At 36.2% G+C, this 27,597-nt stretch overlaps 1 protein-coding gene across 14 annotated transcripts in view; it reads right to left on the bottom strand.

Annotated features, from left to right (window-relative positions):
* Nucleotides 1-27,597, bottom strand: part of AFDN (afadin, adherens junction formation factor) — a 134,699-nt gene that overhangs the window by 18,074 nt on the left and 89,028 nt on the right. For 13 of the 14 annotated variants that reach the window (XM_072856255.1, XM_072856258.1, XM_072856254.1 and 10 more), the window contains 7 exons: nucleotides 25,784-25,870; nucleotides 5,555-5,620; nucleotides 5,323-5,396; nucleotides 4,681-4,799; nucleotides 3,443-3,637; nucleotides 3,091-3,182; nucleotides 2,464-2,652 (listed from right to left, as the gene is read on the bottom strand). In XM_072856255.1, the coding sequence (XP_072712356.1) occupies nucleotides 2,464-2,652; nucleotides 3,091-3,182; nucleotides 3,443-3,637; nucleotides 4,681-4,799; nucleotides 5,323-5,396; nucleotides 5,555-5,620; nucleotides 25,784-25,870 (822 nt within the window). The remainder of the gene's footprint in view (nucleotides 1-2,463; nucleotides 2,653-3,090; nucleotides 3,183-3,442; nucleotides 3,638-4,680; nucleotides 4,800-5,322; nucleotides 5,397-5,554; nucleotides 5,621-25,783; nucleotides 25,871-27,597) is intronic. The other variant, XM_072856256.1, reaches the window with a different exon arrangement.

The raw sequence follows: 27,597 nt of genomic DNA, 5'->3' as shown, positions 1-27,597 counted from the left end.
CCCAGTCCTTCTAATTCATTCAAGCCATGGAAGACTTTGCAACTGCTGAAATGCCTGGAAACCTGGACTGGGAGGAAGGATGAACGCAAAACGGAGCTTAAGCTGAAAACCTCCCCAGCTCGCACAGTTTCTCAGGACTGACACCCCCTCCCCCATATGTGAGTATGAGAGTCCTGGCAGCTTGGAACAGCAGCTCAGGCATACCAGCTCTGCCATTCAGCCTTCAGCTGGCTTGACTGAACATTGTTCCTATTGGGAAGGCAAACAGAAAGGCTGCTGAGGAAGAGACAAGGGAGCCGCTGCCCACCCTCCTCCATTAACAGGCGAGGTGACCTGCAGGAAGCTCTCATTACTATAGTGCCATTCACGGGTATGGAATCTGGGCAGTCAGGTCTAACTCTACCTGCTCTTGGGGCATGGGTGTATTGGTCTGCGCTTTTGTCACGTTTTTTAGTGTGTCAAACACCAAGTCTTTTTTTATACAAGCTCAACATCTCACTGCACTGTACAACCTCCTGAAAAAGAATACTGGACCATAAGTTAGGCTTATCAAATCTGTTAATGATTTCCTTGAAGCAAATATTCATACTTTGAATGTCAGGAACTACTAAGCACTGAACACATAATGTACCAATTATCAACAACTGAGAGAAGACTAACAAAGCAAACTCCTTTTCTTTTTCCTCCATCAATGACCTTAACCATGACCTCTAAAGAATGCCTTCTTTGAAATGAACAAGTGTATTTTTTATGCTCTATTAGTCCAGCAGAGCTGAACACACAGCTATTTGTGTTAGATTTGCTGTAAAGATGCACCTAGCCAAACAGTTTGCTAATGCTTTCAGAATAGAAAACAGGCATTTCACATCAGTCAGTAGCTCACGGCAGCTTTTTTTACAAGCCCAGTTCTCACTGTAAAGATTAAAAGGATATTTTTTTTATTATTTTACAAAGTCTATATTCCTCTAATTTTCAACTTAAAAGAACTATTGTATGGCAGGGAAAAATTGTGTACTTTCAATGCTTGTAAGGACCTAAAGCATCTAGCCATTTGCTTCATGAAAATGCTTTTCTGCACTGCATTCAGCCTTAAGACCATAGCTCAAATTCAGTATCTGTCAACAACTTTAACTGATGGGGTTCACCTCACTAGTTTTAACCACCTCATCTAAGCTACTCACTTAGGCTTGTCTTAAGCGGGGGAGAGATGCATGTTCAGGCAGCAATTCATCCCATCAAGACAAATGGGTAGGCACCATTCTCTGGAGGTACTAGCTTCCCCCTGTCCCATCATTGACAGAGAGAGCCTAGACCTTAACTATGCAGCTAAGATTAGGCGAGATGTAATAATGAAACGTGAAGGAATTAAGCACAGAAATTCAGCAAAGTATTTCCATAGCTATTTGCCACAGTCATTTAACTTGCAGCATTCTCCTTCAAAATTACCATCCTACTTTAGGTATACATCTATTTTCTTAACAGCTGAAATAATTAGGATTTGATATCTGTAATACTGAAAAAAGCATTAAGCTTTTATTCAATTGACTTTTTACTGAATTCACTTGCTGATACATGTGTGGGTAATCAATAATCAATCCTTACTTTGCTTCTGTGACACAATCTCAATATAATTTACATGACACTGCTTTTCCAAAAGTAAAACATACTGAGCCTGATGTAAGGCTCTGCTTTTATCACAAATTAAGAAATAGCAAAAAAAAAGCTTTCTCTATATATTTTTAAGTCTCTGGTGGATTAGAGAAAAAGATGATACAGTGACTGGATTTAGTAGATCTAGATTTAATTTCCTGTATGGACTTCAGTAAAGTCCTTGTTTACAAAGAGCAGAACAACATTATTTTTTGAATTTATAAAGGTACAGTGGGGGTAAATTCATTTCAGGTCAAGAAGCATGTGCACTTTGATAAGAGATGCAACTTGAATTTTTTAATTTAATTTTATTTTTTTTTAACTGAGAGCAGGGAATGTGTTTCAGTGAAGACCTTGGATAGGTCTCAAAGTACTGTTTTATTTCATTTTTAATACTTCACTTTGTCACTTAAACAATCCACCCTGCAGGCAAAGAGATTTTTCCACGTAAACCTTCTTGGAAGCATGAAAGATTTAGTTTGCTTTTCAGAAAACCACAAAACATTTTACAAGACAAACCCTACTACCATCTACACCCTATTACGTCTAATGGGGGATTAAAACATCCCAGATAACAGGTCTGCAGAACATTATAACATAAATTCGGGGGGGAGGGGGGGGAGTAAGGTTTCTGAACCCAAGCCAATCTTGGCAAAAGTTCAGTCATTTCCCCCCCATGGTATAGTTTGTCCTCAGCAGCTCAGAAATTATAGATAGTTGACTGTTCTGCAGAAATGTCTCCATCAGTCTGGGAGTGGAAAGCAAGCACTTTCTTTCTGTTTTTTTCTTATATTGAAAGAAATTGCTTCTCACCTGCATTGTAGTATTGATCGAATGATTACTTTCGGCCTGGACCTGTGGTTTTTCTTCGTAATTTGGCCACTGACTCTGAGCTGGACCCATTCGATCCTGGGACTTTGAAGCTGGGAATGTGAAATATTCTCTAGTATAGGTCTGTGTTGGGATGGGATAAGCTTCAGGTCGTGGGGGCAGAGTCTGTTCCTGAAAAAGGTAGAAAGAACATAAGGTAGAATTTTCTAATCACTCAGATTTGTATGGAATATTATTATAAACACGCATTTTCCAAATGTTTTCTTTTGGCTCATAAGAGCATTATTGGTCTGGAACAGGAGATAAAGAGGTTGTCTAGTATCAAATATAATTGTGGTTATGACTCATGTTTTTATAGACTGAAAACAAGTATGCTATATTGTACAAACCTAAGAAATCACAAGGACAACTTCATGAACAAAATTTAATAAAATCACTCAAAGCTGTCTCAGTCTTTCATTAGCTGTAATAAGCAAAACCCCCACCCAGACACTAGCAGAAGCATTATGTTCAAATAGTTAAGTAAGACACTGGTTTCACTCAAGCACACTGACACTATTGATAGCTAAGGAAAGTTTAATAGCCAGCATTTTGCTTGTCACTTCTGACCTCTGTACAAAGATTTCCAGTAGAGACTGAGGTTATTTTGGTGGTAGTTCCAGATGCATAAGCATTCTTTCCCCCGGGGCTTGGAGGTTGATCTGTTGGAAAGTTAAAGGAAGCATTTACATGACTGTTAAATAATAATTTACATAACTTAATAAAATGATAGTATTCACAAAGGAACTTATGATTTTTCCTTTGAATAGTTCTAACAAGAGACTTGCTCCAAATGTTACTACTACGTTGGCATTTTAAACTTAATCCATTTTTAAAAACAATAATTCCCTTTTTGAATTCAACAGCCTCTAAAACTAGTGGAGGAGGCATCTACCCCTAAAAGAAGGATAATCTTACTTACTTGCTACATTGGGACTGGAGCGATGATCGGCTCTGTTCTTCATTAATCTATCATCCCCTGGCAGCTTCTTTGGTTCACTGTACTCCGTCCACGGCAGCTGAGGGCTCTCAGGTGACCCATTTTGAGTGGAGTTATTGTACAGCTCAAAACCTTCACTCTTTGGTCGGGGTTTACCTGAGCCACGGCGGTCAGAAACTGTAACAGTTGGATATGCATTTTCCCCCTTTCACTTATATTAACTACTGTCTAGCACATTCTTTTTCAAACCAGAGCTACCTTGCATTTATAATTAAAAATGAGTTCCCAGTAAAGCAAATGCTAGATTTTAAAATCTTTACTTCTTCAGATACATAATCCCACTCTTGTATCAACTATACAGGATTCCTTTAATTTGTATGCTTCAAAAGAGCTTTTGAAAAGGTACCACATTATTTGGAAAAGCCAAATGTGCTTTACTGAAAAGTCTCTTGCTGACTTTCAGAGGCATATGGCATCTGTGATGGTGTTGTAAACTGTGATAATAAGGATTTATTATTTTAACCCATTCTTTTCTATACTGTAGTACTACCCTATATGTAGAAAAGGTCTTCCTTTACAAAATTATTTCCTTTAAAACATTATTTTACCTAAGACTTAAATATGTCTTTTCTTAGTTCACTGAAGTAGGATGATAAAATATAACATTAGAGAAACATCCAAGAACTTCTTATGATCAGACACAGAAACTTAAGAAGGTATGTTTCAATATTTATAGTTTAAAAAAAAAAAAAAATTCAATGGCAAAACATGTTCCAGGGGCTTCTGTTTCTATTTATTTCTCTCTTAGTAATCACATTGCACTCTCTGGTTATAAGGAAGTCATATTCTGAGAGGAGAGAGCTTTTATGAAAGAGATTAAAAAAAGCCACTGAAGTTTAAACGCCCTTTGTATTCATTATATTCTATTTGTTAAAATAAAAATTACTTCAAACCAGAACTGTGTTGAAATGCATCATTTAATTTTTTAGAAGGTACATATGCAAAGCATTTATTAATGATTAGACTACCATAATTTCAAACAATATTTAAAAACAGATGAACTTTTGATAAGAAAGGAAATGCTTCTTTTCTGTGCAATGATGTTTCTTTTCAGATTTAATATTTTGGTAATATTTGGCAAGCTACTGTGAATTATTCCATTTTCTGCATTCTAAGACTTATATAACTGTTATCAACATAAATAATATTAGCATTTTTACCTCTTTGCATCATTGGAGATGGCTGATTAAGCAGGGTGGCCAGACCATGGTAAATTGCTCCTTGTTTTGCTACTTCTAGTGTTACTACAGAACCTGTCCTAGTCATAAGTTCTGCTGCCCTGCAATAAAAGCCAAAGCAAATAGAACAAAATAAAATTAGGCACTGTATAACTTAGTTCTCCTTATTATCAGTTTGTAATGTCATGATTTCTCACGTTTATTCTAGTAATCTTTTGTTTGACAAAACACTCTTTTTCTGACTAATAGTTAAAATTACTTTGAAAAAAATTAGATTATGACTAGAACATACACTTATTAAACAGACAACACCTACAGGCAAGTACTATTTCCAGTTTCTGCAGTTAAAGGTCAGAAGCCAAAATATTTAAAAATCAGAGCTAAATAAAGTTTGCTCAAAACTAAAGCCCAAACATATAATACAATCTCTTCTATATAGATAACCCATATCATATACAGAAAATACTACACGAACAGTTGAACTTGTTACCAAGGTTATGCATAGGCAGTTACAAAAAGCCAAACAAAGCCTAACACGTAAAAAACCAAGCTTCACCCTTTTTCAGTAAATTATTACTCTAGCATTTACTTCATGTAAAGACACCCAAGGAAAGCATTCCATACCTTTCCTGGGACAGGCCCACCAAACTTCGACCATCCACACTGAGCAACTGATCCCCTGCAGCCAGACGACCATCCTAAATACATATTCAAGAGAGAAGAAAATTCATACACCAGTGCTAACATGGTCTAAATTAAAACGATTATTCACACATACTAGTAAACAAAGGATTTAAAAGAATTTCCAAAGGATCTTTCTACCTTTGAACTTTTGATGTTTAAGAATATTACTAACCACATCTGCAGCACCTCCTTTCACAACCGACTTGACATATATTCCAAGTTTGTCTTGACCAGCACCCTATAGAGAAAGAAGCATTAATTTATTACATTTATATTTTATCTCTTAAGCATTCCACAGGTGTTAATCAGAATTTTACATGGCTGGGTAAACCTCTAAGTTCTTATTACTTTTATATATTCCCAAACTGGAAAAAGAAAACAATTATACAGAAAAGAGCTACATTCATTTAAAGTCAAAAGAAAATTTTAATGTTAGGCCTACTGAACCTGCAAACATTGTTAGAAGCAAAGAATATTTGGTCTTAATGCAAGCTTGAATAAGAAAAAAATACATTAACTAAAACTTGTACTTTAGACGTTTGTTCTAATCGCCTTCTAATAAGAAATACTTATTTGCACTTTTACGTGCATGTTATTACTTTTTATACCTCTATGTATTATGTTCCAAAAGACCACACTGTTTCCTTTGCTTTGCAAATACCCAAATGAAACAAGGTAAATTGCAGATTACAAGAAAACGGAATAGAAATACTTTTTTATTCGTTAGGACTGTAAAGGAGCTAGCGTAAAGGAACAAACAGTGCCTCTAGTTTTACAATAAACAAGTAAAGTAGACATTATAATTAACAAGTCTTTTGGAGTTGACAAAGCCAATATTTAAGTCTACTGTAAAACCATGCAATTTTGTTCATAAAACATCTGCCTCAAAATATTCCACTAAATTTTGAAAGGTCTGTTAACAGCGAACGTATTGCGAGACAACCAACAGATTCAAGACAAGAGAACATAAGCATCTATTCAAGCCATGCTGTTGTGTCATCCGCATGCTCCAGTTTACAAGACACCACACAGATCAGTCTAAATGTTAGTATCACAAACCTTTAAATTGTCACTTACAATGCAAGACAATTACTTGTAATTGCATTATCTACTATAGCAAACAGTGCCATTTTACTCTGGAAGTCACTTGGAAGAAGAGTGCTAAGTTTTCAACACGGCACAGTTCTTAATGGAGCATTGTTTTCTAAAATACCCCCCCAAATTGCTCTGATAGTGAATATGCAACTTCCTTCTCCTTCCCCCCCCCGCCCCCCCCCGCCACCTTTTCCAAGGTGGTTTCTTTTTTTTCCCCCTCCTTCTTTTGTCAGCAAAAGCATTAATTGCTCCCACTCTTCTAATAAAATAAAATAAAAATCAAGGTGAAGATTATTCAAAAACTAGTGTTATAGATGATTTTCTAAGCAGGTGAAGGACATAATTTTTATTCATTAAATCTTGAGTTAATCCCAAATGTTTACTCTAAAGCCACAGAAAAAGAATTACTTCAAGTCCCATGATTCCAGATTAACATTCTACATGTCCAAATTTTTCATAATAATTGCTTAAGCCGTACTTAAAGAAAAAAAGGAAAAAATATGCAATAAATAACTGAAGTAAGAACACTTGCTTTGCCTGGAAAGAATATAAGGGCAATTAAAAAATAAAAAGTTTAGTTACTTGTTTGTTTGGTTGGTTTTTAAAGGGCTCTAAAGAAACATCAAGGTAACTGCAGAATATTTTTAATTTTATACCAGAAAAATTGGTTAAAGTTATAAGAAATACAAGTCAGAAGACAGCTAGATAAATATAATGAAAAACTAAACCATGCTTCACAAATCTCTTTTTTTCCCCAAGCAACCAAGAAGCACATGGGAAAGGATGATCTGGTTGACAGAACACCTAGACTTACAGGACACACGTGGCAAGATCTCTTACCAGGAGTTCTTCAAGACTCGAAGGTGACATGGCATAAGAAGGAACTTGTCCTTGTATATTAATAATCAGTTCAACAATGGATAGGAAGTTATTCATTTTCACAAGGAATGGAAGTTACCAGAGAAGCCCTAAATGAACGTGCTGTTCACCACGCGCATAAATGTTCCAGAAAAAGGGCAAACAATAATGTAAGTAAATTTGTCATATAGAAAATTTATCAGGTAAGTTAAAACGAAGGGTTGGAGAAGGATCACATGATGCTGAACACTGGAGCAATAACGGGGGGGAAATGTATCTCATTGGTCCAAATGTGAAGGAATGCTCCAACCTTGTAAGGGACCAGTCGCCAGCATGGCACTGTTGGCAGAACCAGTTACCACCTCCCCTTGTTGGGAACTGAAAATTAAGATGATTGGGTTTATATACTCTGAAGCCACTTGGGATTGATGCTGCTTTTATTCAGTCCTAACTTCAAAGGATGCTAGCAAGAATCTCATCCCCCTTGGATCCAGTAAATCAAAGATCTGCCTAATACAGTCAAAGATTAGGTAAAAAACAGCAAGCCTTTGGAAGAGCATTGCCACTTTAAATAATGCACCTATTAATCAAGCAATTTTGGGATTGTGACTTTGGTACTCATAAATTACATTAGACACACTATATCCATACATATCACCTTTCTTATGCTCGATTATAATTGTCAGTGCACATTAGATGAAGTTGAAACCTTCTGTTTAAGCCCACGACATGGGCACTGGTTTGCAGATAGTGATAAGAGAAACATTTGCAACTGCACAAATATCCATATGATAGTTTCTAAACTGGCTTTAACTCCTTGAGAAAGATCTTTCTAGTCACTGTTTTCAGAGCTGTCTTCACATATCAGCTCAAATATCTGTAAGCCAGCAGAGCTAACAGAAAAGAACAAGCAAAACAGAAACCACCATGGTCACCAAACATCTAAAAGGTTCGCATTTAGAAAACTTTATAATTCTGATTATTCTGAGGCTCAGAGAATAACAAGGATGATCAGAAACATGCAATAGCTTCCTTGAGAGAACCAACTAAATAGACATGGACTCCTCATCTTAGCAAAAATCAAGGAAGTGAAGGTCTATGGGATTATGAGTGGCACAGATTGGATTATTTATAATCTCTCTAATCGGCCAACAGACAAAGCTTTCTTACTCATGCTATCAGCTAGCATATTTTAAAAGTAAAAAAAAAAAAAAAGATAACATTTTCCATAGGATTTCGTAATTAAATTGGGAAACTGCCAGGAACAAGACTGCTGTAGATGCTAAAGTGTAAACATGAACAAAAAAGATCACAGATTCATGGTAGGGCCCTTCAAGGGCTTTCAGAAAAAAATGATACAGATATAATACATTCTGAAGGAAATTCTGAAATTACAGAAAGCTAGAAACTAGGAAGAGCCATCTTACACTTGTTCTGTTATGTTCTTTGGCTAAATACCCCACAGCTGGAGGATACCACATGGATTTTTGCTCTGAGTATAACTGTTCTTACACTCTAAGTCTTACAGTAATTTTTCATTACTATTTGAAGGAGTTGACATTTTACTCTTTGCTCCATCTTTTTAAATGCTTTTATGAAGCCTATACAGTTTGTCAATCCCTTTCATGTTCTTTTAAGAGAAGTTACGAGCAGATGTGTTAACTCCAAGTCATCTCACTTAATACAAAACTAATGAATTTTGAAAGCATAAAAAAATGATTTAAAAATAAATCTCCATTCAGATTATATTAAAAAAATCTTTATCAGCTATCACATCTACTCGCATATTATTAGGACAAATTAGTTCCTTCTCTGCCTGCTTCACATGCCATTTAATATATTTCTGACAACATGCCTGGGCTCTCACTTATGCTTGGGAAGACCTCTCAGTAAGCATCCTCAAAGTTAACTCATCATCTTCCTTCGATTTTTACCCTAAGCTTTATAGTAATTTAAATCCAAATTCTTAATTTCTATTGAAACAGACTTAATGTTGCCTCAGTTCCACCTTCCAGGAAACTGCATTAGAAGGAAATGTACAGTTATGAAGGACACAAAAAGGATGTTAATATGTTGTTAGACATGCATACTAAACTCCAAATTGAGCGAAATTCTCATACACACCACATGGATTTTTCTCCTATTGTTTACCGACATTACATTAAAACAGGTTTCTTTGCAAACTGCTTATTAACCTGCTTTTCTTTCAAAGGAATGTGAAGGTCAACATTACTAAAACTATTCCCCCACAAACAAAACAGAGCAATGACATGTGCATATCAATAACAGTAATACAGTAAATGTTCTTTTCAGTTCACTTTATTTTCTCCAGTCCTGAATAACAAAAGCTTGTGTATCTGTACAGCTGTTAGTCCGAACAGAACAACACAACTGTAGAGAAGTTAGATGATCGTGGAAAGCAAGAATGCAGCAAGCATAAAAGGATGGTTTATTCCCCCAAGATTAATTAACCTACAGCACATTTTCTCAAATATATATATATAGCCAGTTACAAAAACCCCCAAACCTTTACAAGTATGTTTCAAAAAATAATGTAGAAAATCCTAAAAGAAGCCTCATCTATAGTAGTAAACTCTCTAGTGCTACCAATCTACCTGTTTTTTTTCACACTTGAAGCAACATTTTCCCACAATCCTAGCAGAAAGTGAAACTATAGTACCTTTTTAAGGAAAAATTAGAGAAATCCTTTCCCTTAAGTAATAATTTAAGGAAAATTTTCAAGGTGTATAACTGAAAAATACCACAAACCTACTGCTACTTCTTTATTGCTTCCAAATTAGCGGCTACACTTTTTAGTCACAGCTTTCAACTGGAAGAACCACTTCCACAAAACGAGCACAATCATTATATCAAAAGCAATCAACACAGGCTTCTGTTCACCTGTGTGGCTATTTCTGAACTGAACTGCATGAGCATAACACACTAGTCTGAAGACCTCCTTTGTTTAGCTCGGAATGTTACCTATTGTTACAATGCATAGCCAAAGCAGAGAACCACAGTGAAAAAGTTTTATAAGGAAGATATTAGCTGATTGGAATTAGAAGAACAGTGAACTGTGGACTGAAGAAAGGGAATTACATGATATTTAAAAATTCTGATACCTCAAGGACATCAGACCTAAGCTTCAAAATGAGAAACACCTCCATTCTGTGCTTTTACAATACAGTTAAATAATCAATATCAAAGAACAACCCAGATCATAAAAACTGCAATAAAGCACAGAGAACTAAATTTGAAGGCCAGCAGTGGAGCACTATTTACACATTTCAGTATTATTTTTTTTTAAAGTTATACTAAATTGATTACAATGACACTAGCAGTGAACTCATATAGAGCATCAGAAAAAAATCCACCTGCCTGCTCCCATGCTGTCTTGTGCTTGGACCCACGCAGGTCCCACAACAGACCTGGCCGAAGGCTAAGCTGACTCCCGTCCTCGGCTCCCCTCCTCCCAAATAAAAACTTTGTTTTCAACCAAATCAGCTTCCTCAAATTGTTTACAGCACAGCATGACTTCATAACCGTACAGGAAAGGGGGTTGCTAGGAGGGGCCTGGATCAATAAGGGAGGGTGACATTATTCTTGTTAAGCTGTTGTGCCAATTTTTATCAGGTTACAGCAACTGTGTATCTGTGCTAATAAATGCGTAATCATCAGGGGCTGTGAATATATAGGGCCAATATCAGGTAGGCTTTTCACATCAGACCCCAAACTGGGCTTTTTACTGCTAGAAACCCAAAAGCCCTCTTTAAGAAGGAAAATAAGAACCAGGAATTCTTCATCTTTTAAACATAAGAATGATTTACCCATGTTTAGACCACACCTGTGAACTTCCTGTAGGGAAGTCTTCTTTTTGATCAGCAATACAAAAAAATACCAATGGAGTCTGACCTAACAGAAAATATTTCAGTTTAAGCACTGCCCAAGTAATTCCCAAACGGGTTAAAACAGCATCACGTAAAATAATCAGTGTTTCTCTGCTGCAGCCTCAAACTCCACTGTTTGGCGAATACTGTGATTTTTAACCCAATATTTAAGCCATTTCAAATTCCTAAATTCTACTGTAGGTCACCTATTGACTTGTCAAGCAGCTCTGAGCAGTGTCTGCAGAGCAACACAGTATTCTAGTGGAAGCTGAGTCCCAAAACAACTGCAAAACCAAGAAAGCCACATAGACAGATCCCCACACAGAGAAGCAAACTACACATAGGAGGAAAAAAAAAAAGTTATAAACATTTGAAGTTCATCTTCATTTTAAGCTTTTTCTACCCTGCATGGCAAGCACACCCAAAAGACACTTCCCAGCTTTGCCAAGGCCTGCCCATTCCCCTCCTAAACATAAAAAATTCAAATAATCCTAACTTTAGCAAGGGATGGAGATGAATAGCATAGCTCGAGTTGAAGTAAATACATCCTGTTAAAAAAACCAGAACAGCTTTACTGATGTAATTACACAATGGGATAAGAATGTCCCCATTTTTTTCCAGGAAGCTTAATTAGCTGAGTAAAAACATCAAAAGATTCATGAAAATAATCTTCTCCATGCTTGAGCTTATTCATCTTTAAGATGGATGTACATAGCCAATGTATGTGGGAAACTGAGGAAAACGATTAGGTCCAGTACTCAGAACGAAGCCACGCATTTGCATGAGATGCAATACCTGTACAAAGTTTTTTTTATCATCTTACACTTATCTTAAGAAGTAATTTAATGTTTTAAAACAGCAAAAACTGAAAGATGTTAACATATTGCACTTGCAAGTTTGGCATGCACTTCAGTTTAGTCAGGGTATGAGAATAATTAATCCGAACTTTGCTGTGACTTACAGGTTGTTGCAGGAATTCTATGACAACGGGGAACATTCTCTCACATTTAGGTGGGATTTTAATAGATCTTCTAATCCTACTTGGGAGGTAAAGGCAAACACAGGATACTTCTGCATACAGAAGCCTGCTTAGAATGGTAATTCAGGTCTTGATCCTAAATCTAAATGACGAAAAGAACGTATGGGAAAACATCTGTTTAAGTAACCAGACTACCTTGTAAAAAGTAAACAAACAATGAGTCCTCCTCCAAGAAAGAGAGCAAGAATAAAAGGAGCTGCAAGTCAAGAGGATAAGCGAGACACTGAGGTATGAAACACTATCAATAAATCCAGGAATTAAAACTCATCAGGAGTTCTATTTCCCTTAGATCTGGTTTTATTGCATCTGTGTGGCCCACATACACTGTATAACGATACTTAATGTGGGGCAGAAGAAAGATAGGTAAGCTTTCAGAAAAGAAGACTAGCTTTATTTTTGTCATAGTTTGTCACAGTATGTGTAGTTTTAAACAGTTCTTATCACAGAACAAAAGCACGTTCAGAAAAATTTTACAAGATGGAGTCTAAAATTACAACCTGAGTATAGAGATAAAAGCAAGGAAATAAACCACAGAGAGGCTTGTTAAGTTTATTACACATTTGGATGATGACGAGCGTTGGGAGTTTCACATCAGTACTGTTCATAGGTCATGGGCTGCATAGTCCATGCAAACCCAACTCTTCTTTTGAAATTAAATGAAAACTTCAAGTTATTGAAGTGGTACTCATTAGGCCCTAGTTTAGTGTAAGCATTGTTCAACAATGTTCAGCTACGTTCCAATCTGTAATAACACGAGACACTTATTTTTCTGGTGATTTGTAGCTGAATTGACAAGGGACCTTCTCAAATGTCTGGGTAGACCCTACATATGAACTGACACTGAATCTTCTGCATACAGTCTGCACATGAAATGAATATTGCAATTCAGCTCCCAAACACTGTAAAATACATAAATATTGTAATTCAATCCCAAAACACTATAAATTGATCAGGAAAAGGTCAATGTGCCCACACTAGTACCTAAAGATTGAATATTTTATAAAAATACTTACGAAACTTCCTAAATCAATTCTTTTCAAAGCAAAAACCCCTGACTTGTTAGAAGAATAAACTAAAATTGCAGACTATATTCCCAAACCACAAAGTAACACATATAAATACTAAAATACCAGAGGATTTAATGAACAAGAAAGAAGTAGCTTACACATGTAAGAGATAAAAATTAGCAGTAGTTGTCATTTGTTTCAGAGGATGTTTTATCACTCCTGCATCATGTGGAATCAAACAAACCCCAAACCCCCAATACATTTATAATATCAACAGAACTTAATCTCAAAATATGACCAAAGACAGCAGAGCAAAACATAGTTGACCAGCTGGAACTTCAGCAAGAGCTTTCAGCTCTTTCAAAAAACTCTCTATCTCTTAGATTAACGAATTCAGACAGACTGGAGCCAACAAAAAAAGGGTCAACATTAAAATCTCACCTGAGAGACAACAACTTTTTAATTTTTTTTAATCACATGTATAATATAAATTACATAGAAATATATAGACATATATGGTTTTATAAATATACATTCCCTATTAATTCAGAAAAAGTACTTGTTAAGCACTTATATTTGGGAAATTAAGAAGTAACAAAAACTCTGTAAACTTTCATTTATAAATGCCTTCTAAATAAGCAGTAGGACAACTAGAAAAACATAAGCTAGTATCCCAGGACACATCACCAGGTATAAAGGAATTTAGTAAAGAATTTACTGAATAAATGAACAAATTTGACTGAATGACTTTCCTGAAGGGCCTGAAAGCTTGGAAGAGTTCTGAAAACTCATGCAACTATGGCAATCCTCAAAGTTAGAGAGCAATTTTGGCACCTCTGGTCAGCATAACTTCAACCTTTAGAATGCTGATACAATATATTTAAGAGTCACGGAACTGACATGGGGCAGGGGTGGAAAAGAAAAAGAGAAAAGAAGTCCAACACTAGATTCCCTCATAAAAAGAGCACCTGGAAGGTGAACAAAGTAACAGCCCTCCCAAATATTAGGTTTATTTATGAGATTTCCACTCTTCAAGTCACACAGACTGCAACCTCAAAAAAATCCGGAAATTCACTAGGAGCTGGAGGATGGAAGGAAAACAAAGTTGATACAACACAGCAAAGTCAATCACGCATTTAATACTTCAAAAGAAAAAACACAAAAATATGTTCAGCTAACTAAGATTTATGGCAGACAAAGGTATGCAAAGATTTCATACCTGTTGTCCAAGTATTTGCCCCTTTTAAGCCCAGTATGATTCTCTGCTTGACTACAAAAATTCTGTCATGTTAAAGACGACAAAGGACCGAGTTGGATAATGCAATCTAACCTCAGCTTTTGAGACAGCCTAACAAGAAACAAGTCATTTTCCATCACATCCACTTATCATCTGGGCCATCTATCAAGCAACACATCGGTGTACAGTAGTCCATACTTGTTTTCACAGTTAGCATTGCTTTGCAAGCCCCTCCTTGCTGTGAAAGGACTGCGCCCAAAATACTGCATTTGTGTCAAAACTTACTATGAGAGAACTATAGAAATAGAAGAGGCAGCATTAAAAAAAAAAAAAAAATTGCAGCCACTTCTATGGAGTAATCAGACCAATCAGGAAAAGAACGATAAACTACACTTACCTGAAAAAAGAAAGAACTACTCCTACATCAGAATAGTGTAAAACTGAAGATGTACAAGGCTACAGTAGTAATGAATTACTAAAAATGACAGAATTAAAATATTTAAGGACAACAGATTTTATTGCTAGTGTTGCTACGTCACAAGATGAGTTTTATTAAGACTTCCTTGTCAGTAACACACACAAGAAAATTTGGCTCACGTACATTACATCAGCCATAAAATCGGAGCACACCATAAAGCAGCAGTTTGAAAAACAGTAACCTCAGATAGAGTCTTCCTAATGGCAACATCACAGCTAGCCCACAAGCTGGTGATTCAGCCACCACAGAAGCATTAAAAGCAGGCAGAAGTAATCCTGCCTGCTCCTCCTTCCCATTTGGTATTTGCCAGGAAAAGCAGCCGTAACGGCATGGTGGAAACAACAGGCAGCTCCTTCTAGTGAGTGTCAACATGCAGCCGAGTTCCCATGCGAGCCACCCAAGCCATGCCATGCCACGCCACATGGGCACCTGCCACCAGCAGCGTGATGGGCTGGAGATGCTGAGACACCATGCAGCCCCACCAGTACCCCAGTGTAAAGGTATCAGAGCGGGCATTAAGGTCCACCTGTTGACGAGGTGATAACCCCTTAACAGCTAATCTGCTCCCATCCTCAAACATCATGCCCCACAACTAACTTAGATGGATCACAAACTATCTGTACTTTCTGTGAGGTTAGTAATATTCTTGAAGTTTTAGTAGATCTGTAGGATGACCTAGTTATTTCAAAACCTATCATTAAAATTAGAACTATGAAAACTATTACAAAAACACTTTTCCAGTTGTTAGGAATGACAGCAAAATTGTAGTATTAAGTAATTAAGGAAAAATTATGCATCTGCCAAACATATCTGCAGGTATGGCACCTAACCAAACCGGTAATGCTCCAAACAATTCACAGTAAGGTCTTGTCATTACTTGTTCTAAACCATCATTTGCCCATACCTGTTTAGCTTCACATACTTTGTTTATCACTCCAATAAAACTGGAGCAATGAACAGCTTCCAATAAAGACTGGCAGAATCATGTTTGATTAAAGAAAAAAAAAAATACACTTCAACAAAAAGGTTTTTTTAAAATGTTACATGTATTAAAAACTACTTTTATTTACACGAAATGCAAGAAAGTCTTCCTGATGACCTTTCAATACTGATTTGAAGATTTCTGTCTTAAATACATGAATATTTAAATGGTTTCAAGCTTCACATAAATATTAATATGAAAAAGTAGTCCTGAAGTGAAGGTATCCTTCACTCTCCGATTATAGTTTGACTAAATCCACAAAAAAGCATCATATAATTACCAACCTTTTCAAAGTTATATTCCAATTTAAGTGGCTTCAAATACCAGGACTACACGTCAAAACACTCCAATGGTTCACATAAACCAATGGTTTCACATAAATGCTTCACGTAAACCATTGGAGATTTTTAAAAAAGAAATAATTTTCAAGACTTTCTTAGATTTTGTGTAAGTATGCAAACATAAAAAAATATTTCATTTTAATAATGTAGATATATATATGCGTATGTATATACATACACAACTATACCTTGCTGAACTATTAGGACCTGGTATCTCTCATAACATTTCAAGGATGACACTGTTTCCCCAGGTCAGTCTTTTTTGTTAAGCTTCTGTTATATTTTATAAAAACGAAACAGTTTAAAAATAGAATGAATCCCTGCAACTAAAATGTCTTTAAACAAAACAGGACAGAAATGTAGCTATCAAGCCTGATACCAGCTATCGGGCCTTAAATTTTTTATCTGCCTACACCCGGGGTAGACTTTACTGATTTTTATCAAGGCTAATTCTCTGATTCCAGACTCTTAAGTTTACATAGAAGACCTCTGTAAGTTTTTATAAACATCCTTAAAGACAAGTTTATGCAACAGAATCAAGTCTCAGCCTGACCTCCCTGGCAAGTAATTAGTCTAGAAGCATTTAAATAACCCAAGCTTGTAAGCATTTTAAAGAATACCAGTTTACAAAACTATGCAGCCAGTTTACAAATGTACTGTCTAGGAGGCAACAGCAAAGGTTTCTGATCACCCAAACACTCACATTCCCTAAAGCTGCATGCATTTTGTAGGTTGTATCTGGATGAGTATGTATTTATCTACTTTAGGTACCGAACATACTACATCTATGACTCATCGAACTACTTTCTGTCAAGCCCATTGGAATGAGAAAAACCAACTTTGTAGCTACCCATTCCATCTCCCGCGAGGGCGAACTTCTCTGGACTTGAAGATCAGAAAAAACCCACTTTGTCAGAGGAAGCGAAGGCCTCGGCTGCTTCAAGACCAATGTAGAGACTTTGGAAATCTGTCATTGTTAGAAAAAATACTTCATAGCATGCTCCATATAATTTCCAAATACAAATGAGGTGAACCAGCCTACTGTATGTAAAACTGGTCTGTTAGTTGTGGCTACAGCTGCTATGAGTCACGTCGTACACTGACTTAAAAAGAATTTTAAAACTGACCCATGCTCCACATACGTACACTTCTGCCTTCCCCTGTCAAATTCTCCTCCATGGTGGGGGGGAAAAAACCTAACATTTTTGGAGTTGGACAAACTACAGTCACAAGTGGGCAAAACATTTCCAATTAAATAAAACAGGCAGTGGAGATTCAAACTTTGGTGATAATCAGTGTTATTCACAGGCAAAGAAACATCAAGCATTTAAGGTCTATGAACAATTCCATTGTAGCTTTAAGTTGCACTGGGTGGGAAAACAGATGAAAAATAAGTGTCTTACTATTCAGAGAAAAAAAGCTAGATTGCAAGCAGTACAATATCACGGGACTCTGAAGCATCCGACAACCCAGAAACTTTACATCCAGTGTATCCAGAAGCTCTATTTACAAATAGCCTCAAAAGGAGTAAAGAAAAAGGACTGAAGAGTTTTGTTGTTCTCTTTAATGGAATAAGGGTTACCTGTTACTTTTTTATAAAAGAATGTTTGCAATCAAGATTGACTTGCACACAAAGCAAGCAAGTGAATATACCCTCTATCTTCTTAAAGCATGCTTCTCCCAGGAGATAAAAGACCAAAGAACCCAGGATGTTCTGTAATGGACTTCCTGAAATGGCATTAATAAAATATGCAGTACTGTAGTCTTGTGCGTATGTAATAAAAAAAAAAACAAACCAAAACACTCCCCCCCCCCCCCCCAAAAAAAAAACAAAAAACAAAAAAACCCCCCCAAAACAAACCAACAAATTATGGTATTCAGAAACCTTAATAAGGCAATTAGATGAACATGGAAAGCAAGGCATGTTGACACAAATAGCTGTAGTGTCTTCTGTGCTAGACAGAAGTATATCAATTTGTAATGTGATTTCTCTCACACTCTGGAAATTGCGTGCTTCTAGAAGATACCTACTTTGATGAAAACCAAAGCAACTAAACAAACTAGCTAAAGCAGTTGGCCTAAAGACTCATTCTGAGACTGGAATCGAGTATGCAACAGTTCCTACCTAGTTGTACTTTACTCTTGCTCTCATGAAACGGGAAAAGCAGTAAGTAAAGGGAAAATGCTTCATATTTGACATTCATAAAAGACTAAGCAAGTTTTATTCATTAGTCTTTCTCAACCTGTCTGAAAAGGAAGCCTCTTTTATTATTATAAATGCTGCAACTAAGATTCATATGGTATTCTACAAATGCAGAAAGGCACTCTTAATTTTTAACAAAAGAAATTAAATACATGAGCCTGTTTGATTCCATTTCTCTTTTGTTTCAAAGGAAAAATCTGTTGTTGAGCTCAAGGAAAATATATTGCTTGAGCTCTGTTTCCCCAAACAAGGGTTAACTTCTTAATGTACGTTTGCTCTAAATACTCCATGAGCAGTGACACACTAAGTAAGGGCTATTCAGAGTTATGTACCAATCTACAAGTTATATTGCAGATTCTGTGACACTCCTCCCTGTTAAGGCAACTCTGAACTAATGCCTCAGCTTAATTAGGTCTGTGGATAGGATTTTACAGGCAAGACATACTGGGCAATCTATTTTGGAAAAAACCCACCCTATATCTCTGCACTTTTTCGAAAAAGTGACTCTTGGCTCTATAGCTAAGGACAAATTACAACCAAAAAAAACCCCACAGTACAATCTTCCACATAATGCTGCTCTGCAGTTTCAGATGGATACAACTTAATCCGGTATCCGTGTATGCACTATCACATACTATTAAGCACCTAAACTTCTGCTCCAATTGAGAGCATTATTCATCCAGGAAAAAGTCTACACAGAATTTGTTAACTTCTGAAAGTCTTTTTAATTAATAGGAGTAAAAAATTTAAAATTAAAATGCTGTATTAACATGTATCTAAGTTGAATTTTGGAAGTTATTCGAATGCCAGAATTGAATGAAAACTGGTAGAGGAATTCTAGCTAAAGCATATGTGCACTGTAACTTTTGCAGGCTTGCTAGCAAGTGCTGGCATACAGAAGGTATTAGTTCAAGGAGGAACTGGCACATGAATTTTAAAGCCTGCTTTGTTCCAGAAGGCATTAAATACAAAAGTCTGGGTGACCCATTTGCAGTATCAGTCTAAATACAAGCGAATAAAAAAAGACAAAAAACACTCTACACTTGAGCAGAGCTGCAGTCTCACAGCTAGTGAGAAGAAAAATCATGCTGTGCTGGCATAAGCTTTAGTTTTTACACTGCATATGAAAGCATTAGCAAAATTTTATAGAACATCTACAAGGTACCAAAATTTAACCAAAAACCCCGCTGGAAGTTATGAATCAACAAGAAACAGGCAAATTGCTAACACATAGCTACTTATTTGTTCATGACGAAGATTAAACTGGCAACTTATATACTATCTTATTCCTGCGAGACTGAGAAATCTGTGCTGAAAATGACGATTAAATACTACATTTTTATTTTAAGTTCCTCCTAAGAAGCCTGTTAAGGCAACATCAGTAGTTCAGACCGCTGATGTAAATTAGTATTGAACATTAAAAAAACCAAAACAAAACAACTCCTAAATCTTCTTACTCAAACGTTTCAATTAATTCATGTTGGGAGGAAAGGGCAAAAAATTTCTTTAAATACTTAGAAAGCACAAACACAAGAAGACTTCAGATACTGAGGTATCTGAAATCTTAAGAAATCTTAAGACCTGGAACACAAGTAAAGAGCTAACAAACAGGTTAAAAAAAAAAAATCCCATCAACTGTCTATAGTTGCAAACACAGAGTAGAGAGAATCAAATTTGTATATTATGTTAACAGTATTAACAACTATAAACCTAATTTTCAGTTTTGGGAAAAAAAAAATTAAGATTTTAAAATCAATGTTTAAGCCTGTTCCTTCTACATAGATCACCTACAAGATATTTGTAGAACAAACTTTAAGAAAAATTTCACATGGAAATTGATATTCCTGGTAGTCTCAAACTCTCCTTAAATTTAACACCTTAAATTGACTGTTACATACAAAATGACGAGCATCGGTTTAGAAAATAAAGCAACTTAGAATGATTTAGTTAAATCTTAAGAACAATCAAGGTTGCCAAATAATATTATGGTTAAGATGCCACACACTTGTTTTTAGAGAAGTAAGCCCCTTCCCCAGAATATTTATTGATGAACTGTCACACTCAGTGTTTGAAATGCTTCTATTAAAAAAGAAACATGTTATCACCATCTCATCCTATTATAGCAAGCGCTATAAAGATATTTAATCTGACCATCTGTTAAAAAAACCCCTAGAAAATATGCTCTGATTTATATGCCAGTAGGGGCATATACATATGTATTTTAAGGTGCTTGTATATATTTTAAGGTAACTTCTTCCATTATACTAACAAAAGATGACGGAGCAAGAAGTAGAAGTGTGCCACACTTTAAAGAACTAAATTGTAGCATACTAATTAATAAAATCAGTATGTGAAGATTAATCAACAAAACCTGCTCTATCGTTCTTGCAGAACATGAGAATCCTTTCGTTTGTGCAGTAGCAATCTAAACAGAATTTAAATGCTCTACTCTGTCAATGTGTTGAGCATAAGATATCCTAACTGCAGTCTATTTGCATGTTCTGGTCTCTTCAGAAGAGTCTACAGAGTATTAAACGTCTTATATACACACTGTTTGGGATTTCAATTTTAATTATTCTCCTAAGACTTTATAAGGGGAAAACAGGCTTTTAGAGGAACCTGGATTAAAGCCAACTAATATGACAAGTAAACAGATCACATGTCATGCTATTCATGCTCTGCCAGAGTAAAACAGTAGATATCACACCTGAAACTTTAAATATTAATAGTCACTTCCACAAATTTGAGAAGTGCATATGAAGAACAAGCTAAAAAATTAGTTTTTTCTTTCTAGATTTTAGAAAGTTAGCTACTAACATCTGACTATATTTAACTGCATGCTGTATTACATTGTTGCTACACGAACAAATAACTACTGGCAGGTTTAAACAAGCAAGAGAGCAGGAAAAAGTACAGGGATAGTATTTAAAACTTCAGAGAAAAACAGTCCCAACAGAAACCTGAACAGACTTACCATGGATTCTGTTCTTCCAACAACAGAAAACCACATTTTGATCTCCGGCACTACAGATCCTTGAAAGAAAAAAAACAATTCTCCACTTCTCTTTCAGCCCTCAACAGCAACTACCGCTCTAGTCTGCTGGATTTTCCAAGATACCCATCAAGATAACTCAGAGCTGGATGCTATGACACAGTGTAGCATTTATCAACACCAGCTATAACCAATACAATATTCAGACTCTTACGTAATCAGTTATGCTGTTCTGACTTCCATTTACTTTAGAGGCTTTACTAAACTTTGAAAACTGCTAGAAAAAACAGAAAGGGAGCCCTTTTGTACAAAAGACAAAAAACCTCCAAATTAAACAGGAAGTAACGTGCTGGCCCACAGATGGCTAAGGAGTCACATGCAAAAGCCCCCAAAAAGCGATATATTTTTAAAGTAAACTGCATGCACACGCTGCTTCCAAATCATCTGGATTTCATAAAAACTTAACCACAATGTGGTTGGGAGTCAGGCAGCTTTTAACATCAAAACATCTTTCAGGGTTAGAGCAACCAAATTCTGCACATAACCTCAAAAAGCAATACTGTTCCCAATGCCCGACCACTCCTACTAACTACATTTCCATATACCTATTACAAAAGCTACTGCTAATAAAGCTACAGGAGTATTACGGTAAGAAAACATGCAACACCTACAAAAAGGTAGAACAACAAGCTACCTTTTTGGATCACATCTGAAGCTATACAATTTAATTTTAAATAAAAATAAAAATCTGTGTAAAGTATTCAGTTTACGAAATGCTGTTAGGTATTTTCCTAATTTAAAAAACCAAAAGAAAACCCAAACAAACACAATACTGTTTACAGTGCTCTGGCAGCTAACAGTTGTTTCATAAACTCAACTTGTTTTCTCTGGTATGTTTGCATATAGCATACATGCTTACTACATGGTTTCTCAAAGGGGCTGTCCTGCCTCAGAAACACCCCTACAGCAAAGTGAGGTCAACTAGGTGATGCACAGCACTTCTGCTCTCTCCAGCACTCCTGGCAGGCCTGTAAAACTTCTATTTCACAGCTACTCATATTTTATTTAATTAGAAGTAATGCACTTAAACATTTTACCTGTCATTAGGCAGAAAGAGGATCAAATATAGGGTTCCCCAGGGACCTACCACTTTCACATACTCCTTGACTCACCTCCTTTGGTTTTGTTTTGTTTTTACATTAATGTCAATGTGTTTGCAGTCACCTAGTATCACAAACTGAAACCATCTATCATAAGAATAAGCAGGTGCACAGCATTTCAATGCAAGTTGCATCACTTCTCTGCTTGTATAACTCCAATCATCTTTTTTGATTGCAGCAGAGAAGGCGTGACAATCACTTGGTAATTAAGAACACTTGGTGTGGAAGGGGCATGTAAGCTATGGTATCTAATTTCCCCATTAAAATCCTTAATTGACACAGACTTTATTTATCTACATAACCCTCCAAACTAATAAAACCTCAAAGAATTACCACATGATAAATTTGTTACATGTTTCCTCAGAGATGAGCACAGATTACTAGGAAAGCGTAGATTTTTTGCAGTGGGTAGAAGGAAGAAAAGCAGTCAGTAGGAATCATTTTTCTTTATGATCTCTGAGAACCTGCCCATTTCATCCATCTCTAGAATATCACCAACCTACGTTTTAGCCAACTTCATCCAAAGCCAGTGACAAGTACGAGGAGCCCCTTAAGACTTAACAAGAAAGGCAGGTCAGCACTGACACGCAAAGGCACTCTCACAGCATGTTACTAAGAGCAACTATTTTGTCACATCACAGGAAAAAAACAACTGTTTTCCTAACCAAAGCTGAACAGTTTCAGGGTTGTCGTTCACTGGTTGGAGCAGGGCCACCTGTTGACTAGCTGCTGCATTTTCTTTTATTACAGCACTTTTGAAGCACTCTAGAAACCAATAGTTCAATAAATGTAATTGGGTCAGCAGTCAAACTGGGATCCTGTGCAAGGCAGCAGTAACTGTGTATTTCTGCAACTGAATATGAGCTTTCATTTCTTCAACTATAAGGTACTTTCATATGAGCACCTGATACCCAAATCTTTTACTCTTAAAAAAATATAGAAAAACCGAAATCTATTCTCACACTTGCTTCTCCCTTTCATTTCAGGTATTCTATCCAGTTAATGTTTAGAAAATTTTAATGAATAGTCTACTGGACTTCTTCCTCCATTTTCCTCAGCCAAAGGAAAAAATGAGAATTTTTATTTTTATGCTGGTAAAAGATACATGAATTGAGACACATCGGAAAAATTATTAGTAAAAGTCAACAAGATAGGAATAGGAAGAAAAAATCCACCCACTATTCCTAGCTTCTCTGTCACACTCACTCAATTCTCTAGTCTGTTCTGCTCTGGCCAGATTGAGAAAACTAATGCCTGTGTATTCTTCCTTACTCTGTTGTTTTTATGACGCCCATTACAGGAAAATCATGCTATTAATTACTTACAATAGCAACTTTGAACCCCTTGAAATAACCCCTTGAAAATAATCCTACTTAACTACTACAGCAACTTGTTTCAACACTTAATGAGAGACTATTTTTTCTATCCAATGAAAATTCTGCTGACTTCAAAATAAGCAGAAGTTTCCATTCTACCTACACTGAAACGAAAATAAAAATCTGCCTCTTGCTCATTTCGGATCGAGATTTAAGACATAACCATTTTAAAATCAGAATTCCAATACTGTGGCAGGCACACAGCAGAAAGATGAAATGCAATCACTGCCTGAACCAGTGAGTGTTTCTGCAACTGTGCTGAGATAAAGACTGCTGCTTCCATCACTGATCATGTTAAAGAAATCATGAAATTGGTTAAATAACTTGTAAAAAACTTTCAAATCAAGCTTACACACTGACCAGTAGCACTGTTACATACTGCTAATGGAAGTGTCAGCAGTTAAAAGAACATATAGAAGTCAGCCAGCTCCAGTGAAAAGGGAAACTTTCCCCATTATATCCTGTTTCTCTCCACATAAGAAATCAGATTTCACAGTTTAAAATGAAAAAAAATAATTTCCACTGCACATTTTGAAACATTCAACAGAAATGCAGATGGCAGTCAGAAGTCTGATACATATTTAATCTGGTGTATCTCAAGGTCTAGTATTTGCTTCTCAAATGATTAGCCCACTCCACCAAAGTAACAGCAGAATATTGAGCTACATTTTTCAGACCCTGAATAGTTTCCTCAATAGCTGCTGATTGTTAGCAACATCCACCTGACACCTGGTATTCCTCTACAGATGTCAGAAGTAAACCTTAAAAGCTGATACGATGCAAGATTACCATTTCAAGAACAGACTATGAAATGAGCAAAGTTGTAGGAAAAAAAAAAATAGTGCTGTTTAGAAGCAATTAACTATGTGAGATAACTAACTTAAAAGCAGTACAACAATCATGTTTTCGACCCATGTACTCAGTGCTAAGGAGGACTACAGCATCCTGAAGTTTCATGTACTACACAGTGAAGAGACATTAGGGAAGACGACTTCTATCTGTTGTACACCATGTAATTACAACAAGGACTTTTGGTTATCACCATTGCATAATTTTTAACAAGCTTAAAACTCAAAGACTATGTCTGCTATGTGACCCAGTTAATAAAGCAAAACCAACTAGTGTAGTCCTCCATCTGGTGGCTGGAGTTGTATGTGCATTCCATACATTACCATCTAGTGCTACTAAGAGCAGCATACACCCACAATTTTGGCAAGTCAGGGCAAGAGGTATACCCTCCTTCACCAACGTACTTAAAACACTGTAGCTCTCTACTATAAAGCAAAACTGAAGTCATACATGCATCTGTACACTGTGCAAAAGATAAGGTGTTGTCTTCATAGCCGAAAGTATACAAACTTAAATGTATATATTTGAATTATTTATTCACCAAATAAAAACATTTTATTCTTTATATTTACTGCTTTTCTTTCCTAGATACTTCTGCTACTTTTCAGCAGAAGTGCTAAATAAGCTTGTTTATTAATTCCATTTAATAACACTGACAATTTTTGGCTCTGAAAAATGAATAAACCTATAGTAGAGGCTTAAACTTAAATGTCATAATAACTACATCCATATTATGTTTCCTCTTGTATTGGTTACATCTGTGTATTTTACAGAAACATTCCCCAGCCAGAATATAAGTATGCTCAACATGATGTGCACAACAAACTTAAGGGAAATAGATTTTTCCATTAACATTTTCCACAGTAGGCTGATAAAAAAACAAACTGACTTCCATACCTTGGCAGCAACAATGCTCAGGCCCATGCCATTTTGTTTCTTTAGTGTTACAGTGATAATTTCAGGTTCTTTCCTCAAAGGCTGAGCCTATCAAACAGGGAAGGGGAAAGAAGAAAAAAGACAAGAGTTCATATTCACTGCCAGGCTAGGAAAATTACTGCGCAAAATAGTTCATCTACAATCAAAACTAAGTTGTTAGTGCAGCAGAAGATCTCGCACCTTAAATAATGCCTGGTACTCCATTTTAAAGGTAGAATCTCTGACATCTGATTAATATGGATTCACATTATCAAGTACTACACCTATGTTATGAACACTGCCAAAACTTTGAAGTCTACCCATTGTTTCTCCTTCTCTAATTCAGTAAAGAGATTATTAATGATTCACAATTTTAAATGTAACAGGACTATAAAATTGTGGTAACTTTTAATGAAAACTGAAGTTCAGACTCAGTAGGCCCCTATTAGGAAGGTGAGGGCGATCTACGCGGAGCTCAGTTTTTAGTGCTGCATCTAGAAGATAATAATTCTGCAAAGATATGAAGAGGCCAATTAATTTCAAAGGCAGAGTCAAAGCCTTAAAAGAAAGTTACAGAGTTTTCAGAAGTGAAAATTTTTGGAACTCAAATACAGCCTGAGTCCCTAAACATGTTCAGTAATTTTTTTTATACCTTTGCAACATTGCCAGTTCCCTCTACTCAAAAAGTTGCCATCACAGTCTTTGTTAGCTGAAGCATGTACGTTAAAGCACCCTAGATTTATTCGTATTAAAACCTGCTAACTGCTAGTTCCACAAGACCCATGACAAAGTAAAAATATAAGCAAAGGAAATTAATTAAAAAAAATAACAACACTTTTTGGTTAAGTTCAAGTATTAGAAAAGCAAGTAGTTTTTAAGCTAGGAGTATTCTAGCACTCCTGTGCCAGAGGAACATAACTTTGCCATTAGCCTATACTGCATTTCCCTCTTGGTCTAAGAATGAAATAAATTCTTCAGTGAAAATTTGAGGAAGACTGCCTAGCCTGAGCAATTCCCCAGACTACCAACAGAAGCAGAATTGTGAGAATAGTTTTGGCTTGTGGAGGAAAAAAAACCAAACCAAACAAACCAAAGCAAAAAAACCCTCACAGCTATAAAATGGAACATTTACCTAGTATTTAGATTAGGTAGCATGTTGCACCAAGAGGTGGTTTGTGAACTGGCATTTAGAGCACTGCTCAGACACCAAGGCTAAAGACTTTTAGAACTCTCAAGTTTAGCACATTCAATTAACTAACATGCACCAGAGAGAAGAATGATTAGATCAGGTTATTTGAACAGTCTTCCATGGTATTCATTTCTATGGATGAAGGAAATAGTACCATCCACTCATCCTACATTTCTTTATCAGGCCTTTTTAAGGAAGATGGGCCAGAACTCTACTTCAGCTTTTTCTTAGTATGAGGAACAGCAAGTACCTAGTATAATTTCAGATTATTTTTATTTCCACTAGCTCTAAAAAATGCATTTCTTTAGAGCAACAAAGGGAAGAGGAAGAGCATGATGTCTCAAGAATGTCTCTGCTATATTTTCCTCAGTCCAATGCCTGTTTACCAAGATACCAAGCCTGCAGAGCCTGGCTTATCAGTTCAAGACTGGGCTCTGCTGTATCAGTCGTACAGATTTAGGAGATGCTCTCTTCTGTAAAGTAAACACATTCTTTAGGCCACTGCAGCAAGACTGCAAAATGTCATCTAACAAATGTCAGGTTCTGAACAGAGTAAATGAAGCTTTCAAGTCCCTCTGAACAGTGAGAGGCAAGTATTTTTCATAGA

Source organism: Ciconia boyciana, chromosome 3 (genome assembly GCF_034638445.1).
Source record: "Ciconia boyciana chromosome 3, ASM3463844v1, whole genome shotgun sequence".
NCBI lineage: Eukaryota > Metazoa > Chordata > Aves > Ciconiiformes > Ciconiidae > Ciconia > Ciconia boyciana.
The sequence above is the reverse complement of the archived record's forward strand: the minus strand, read 5'-3'. Positions and strand labels throughout refer to the sequence as shown.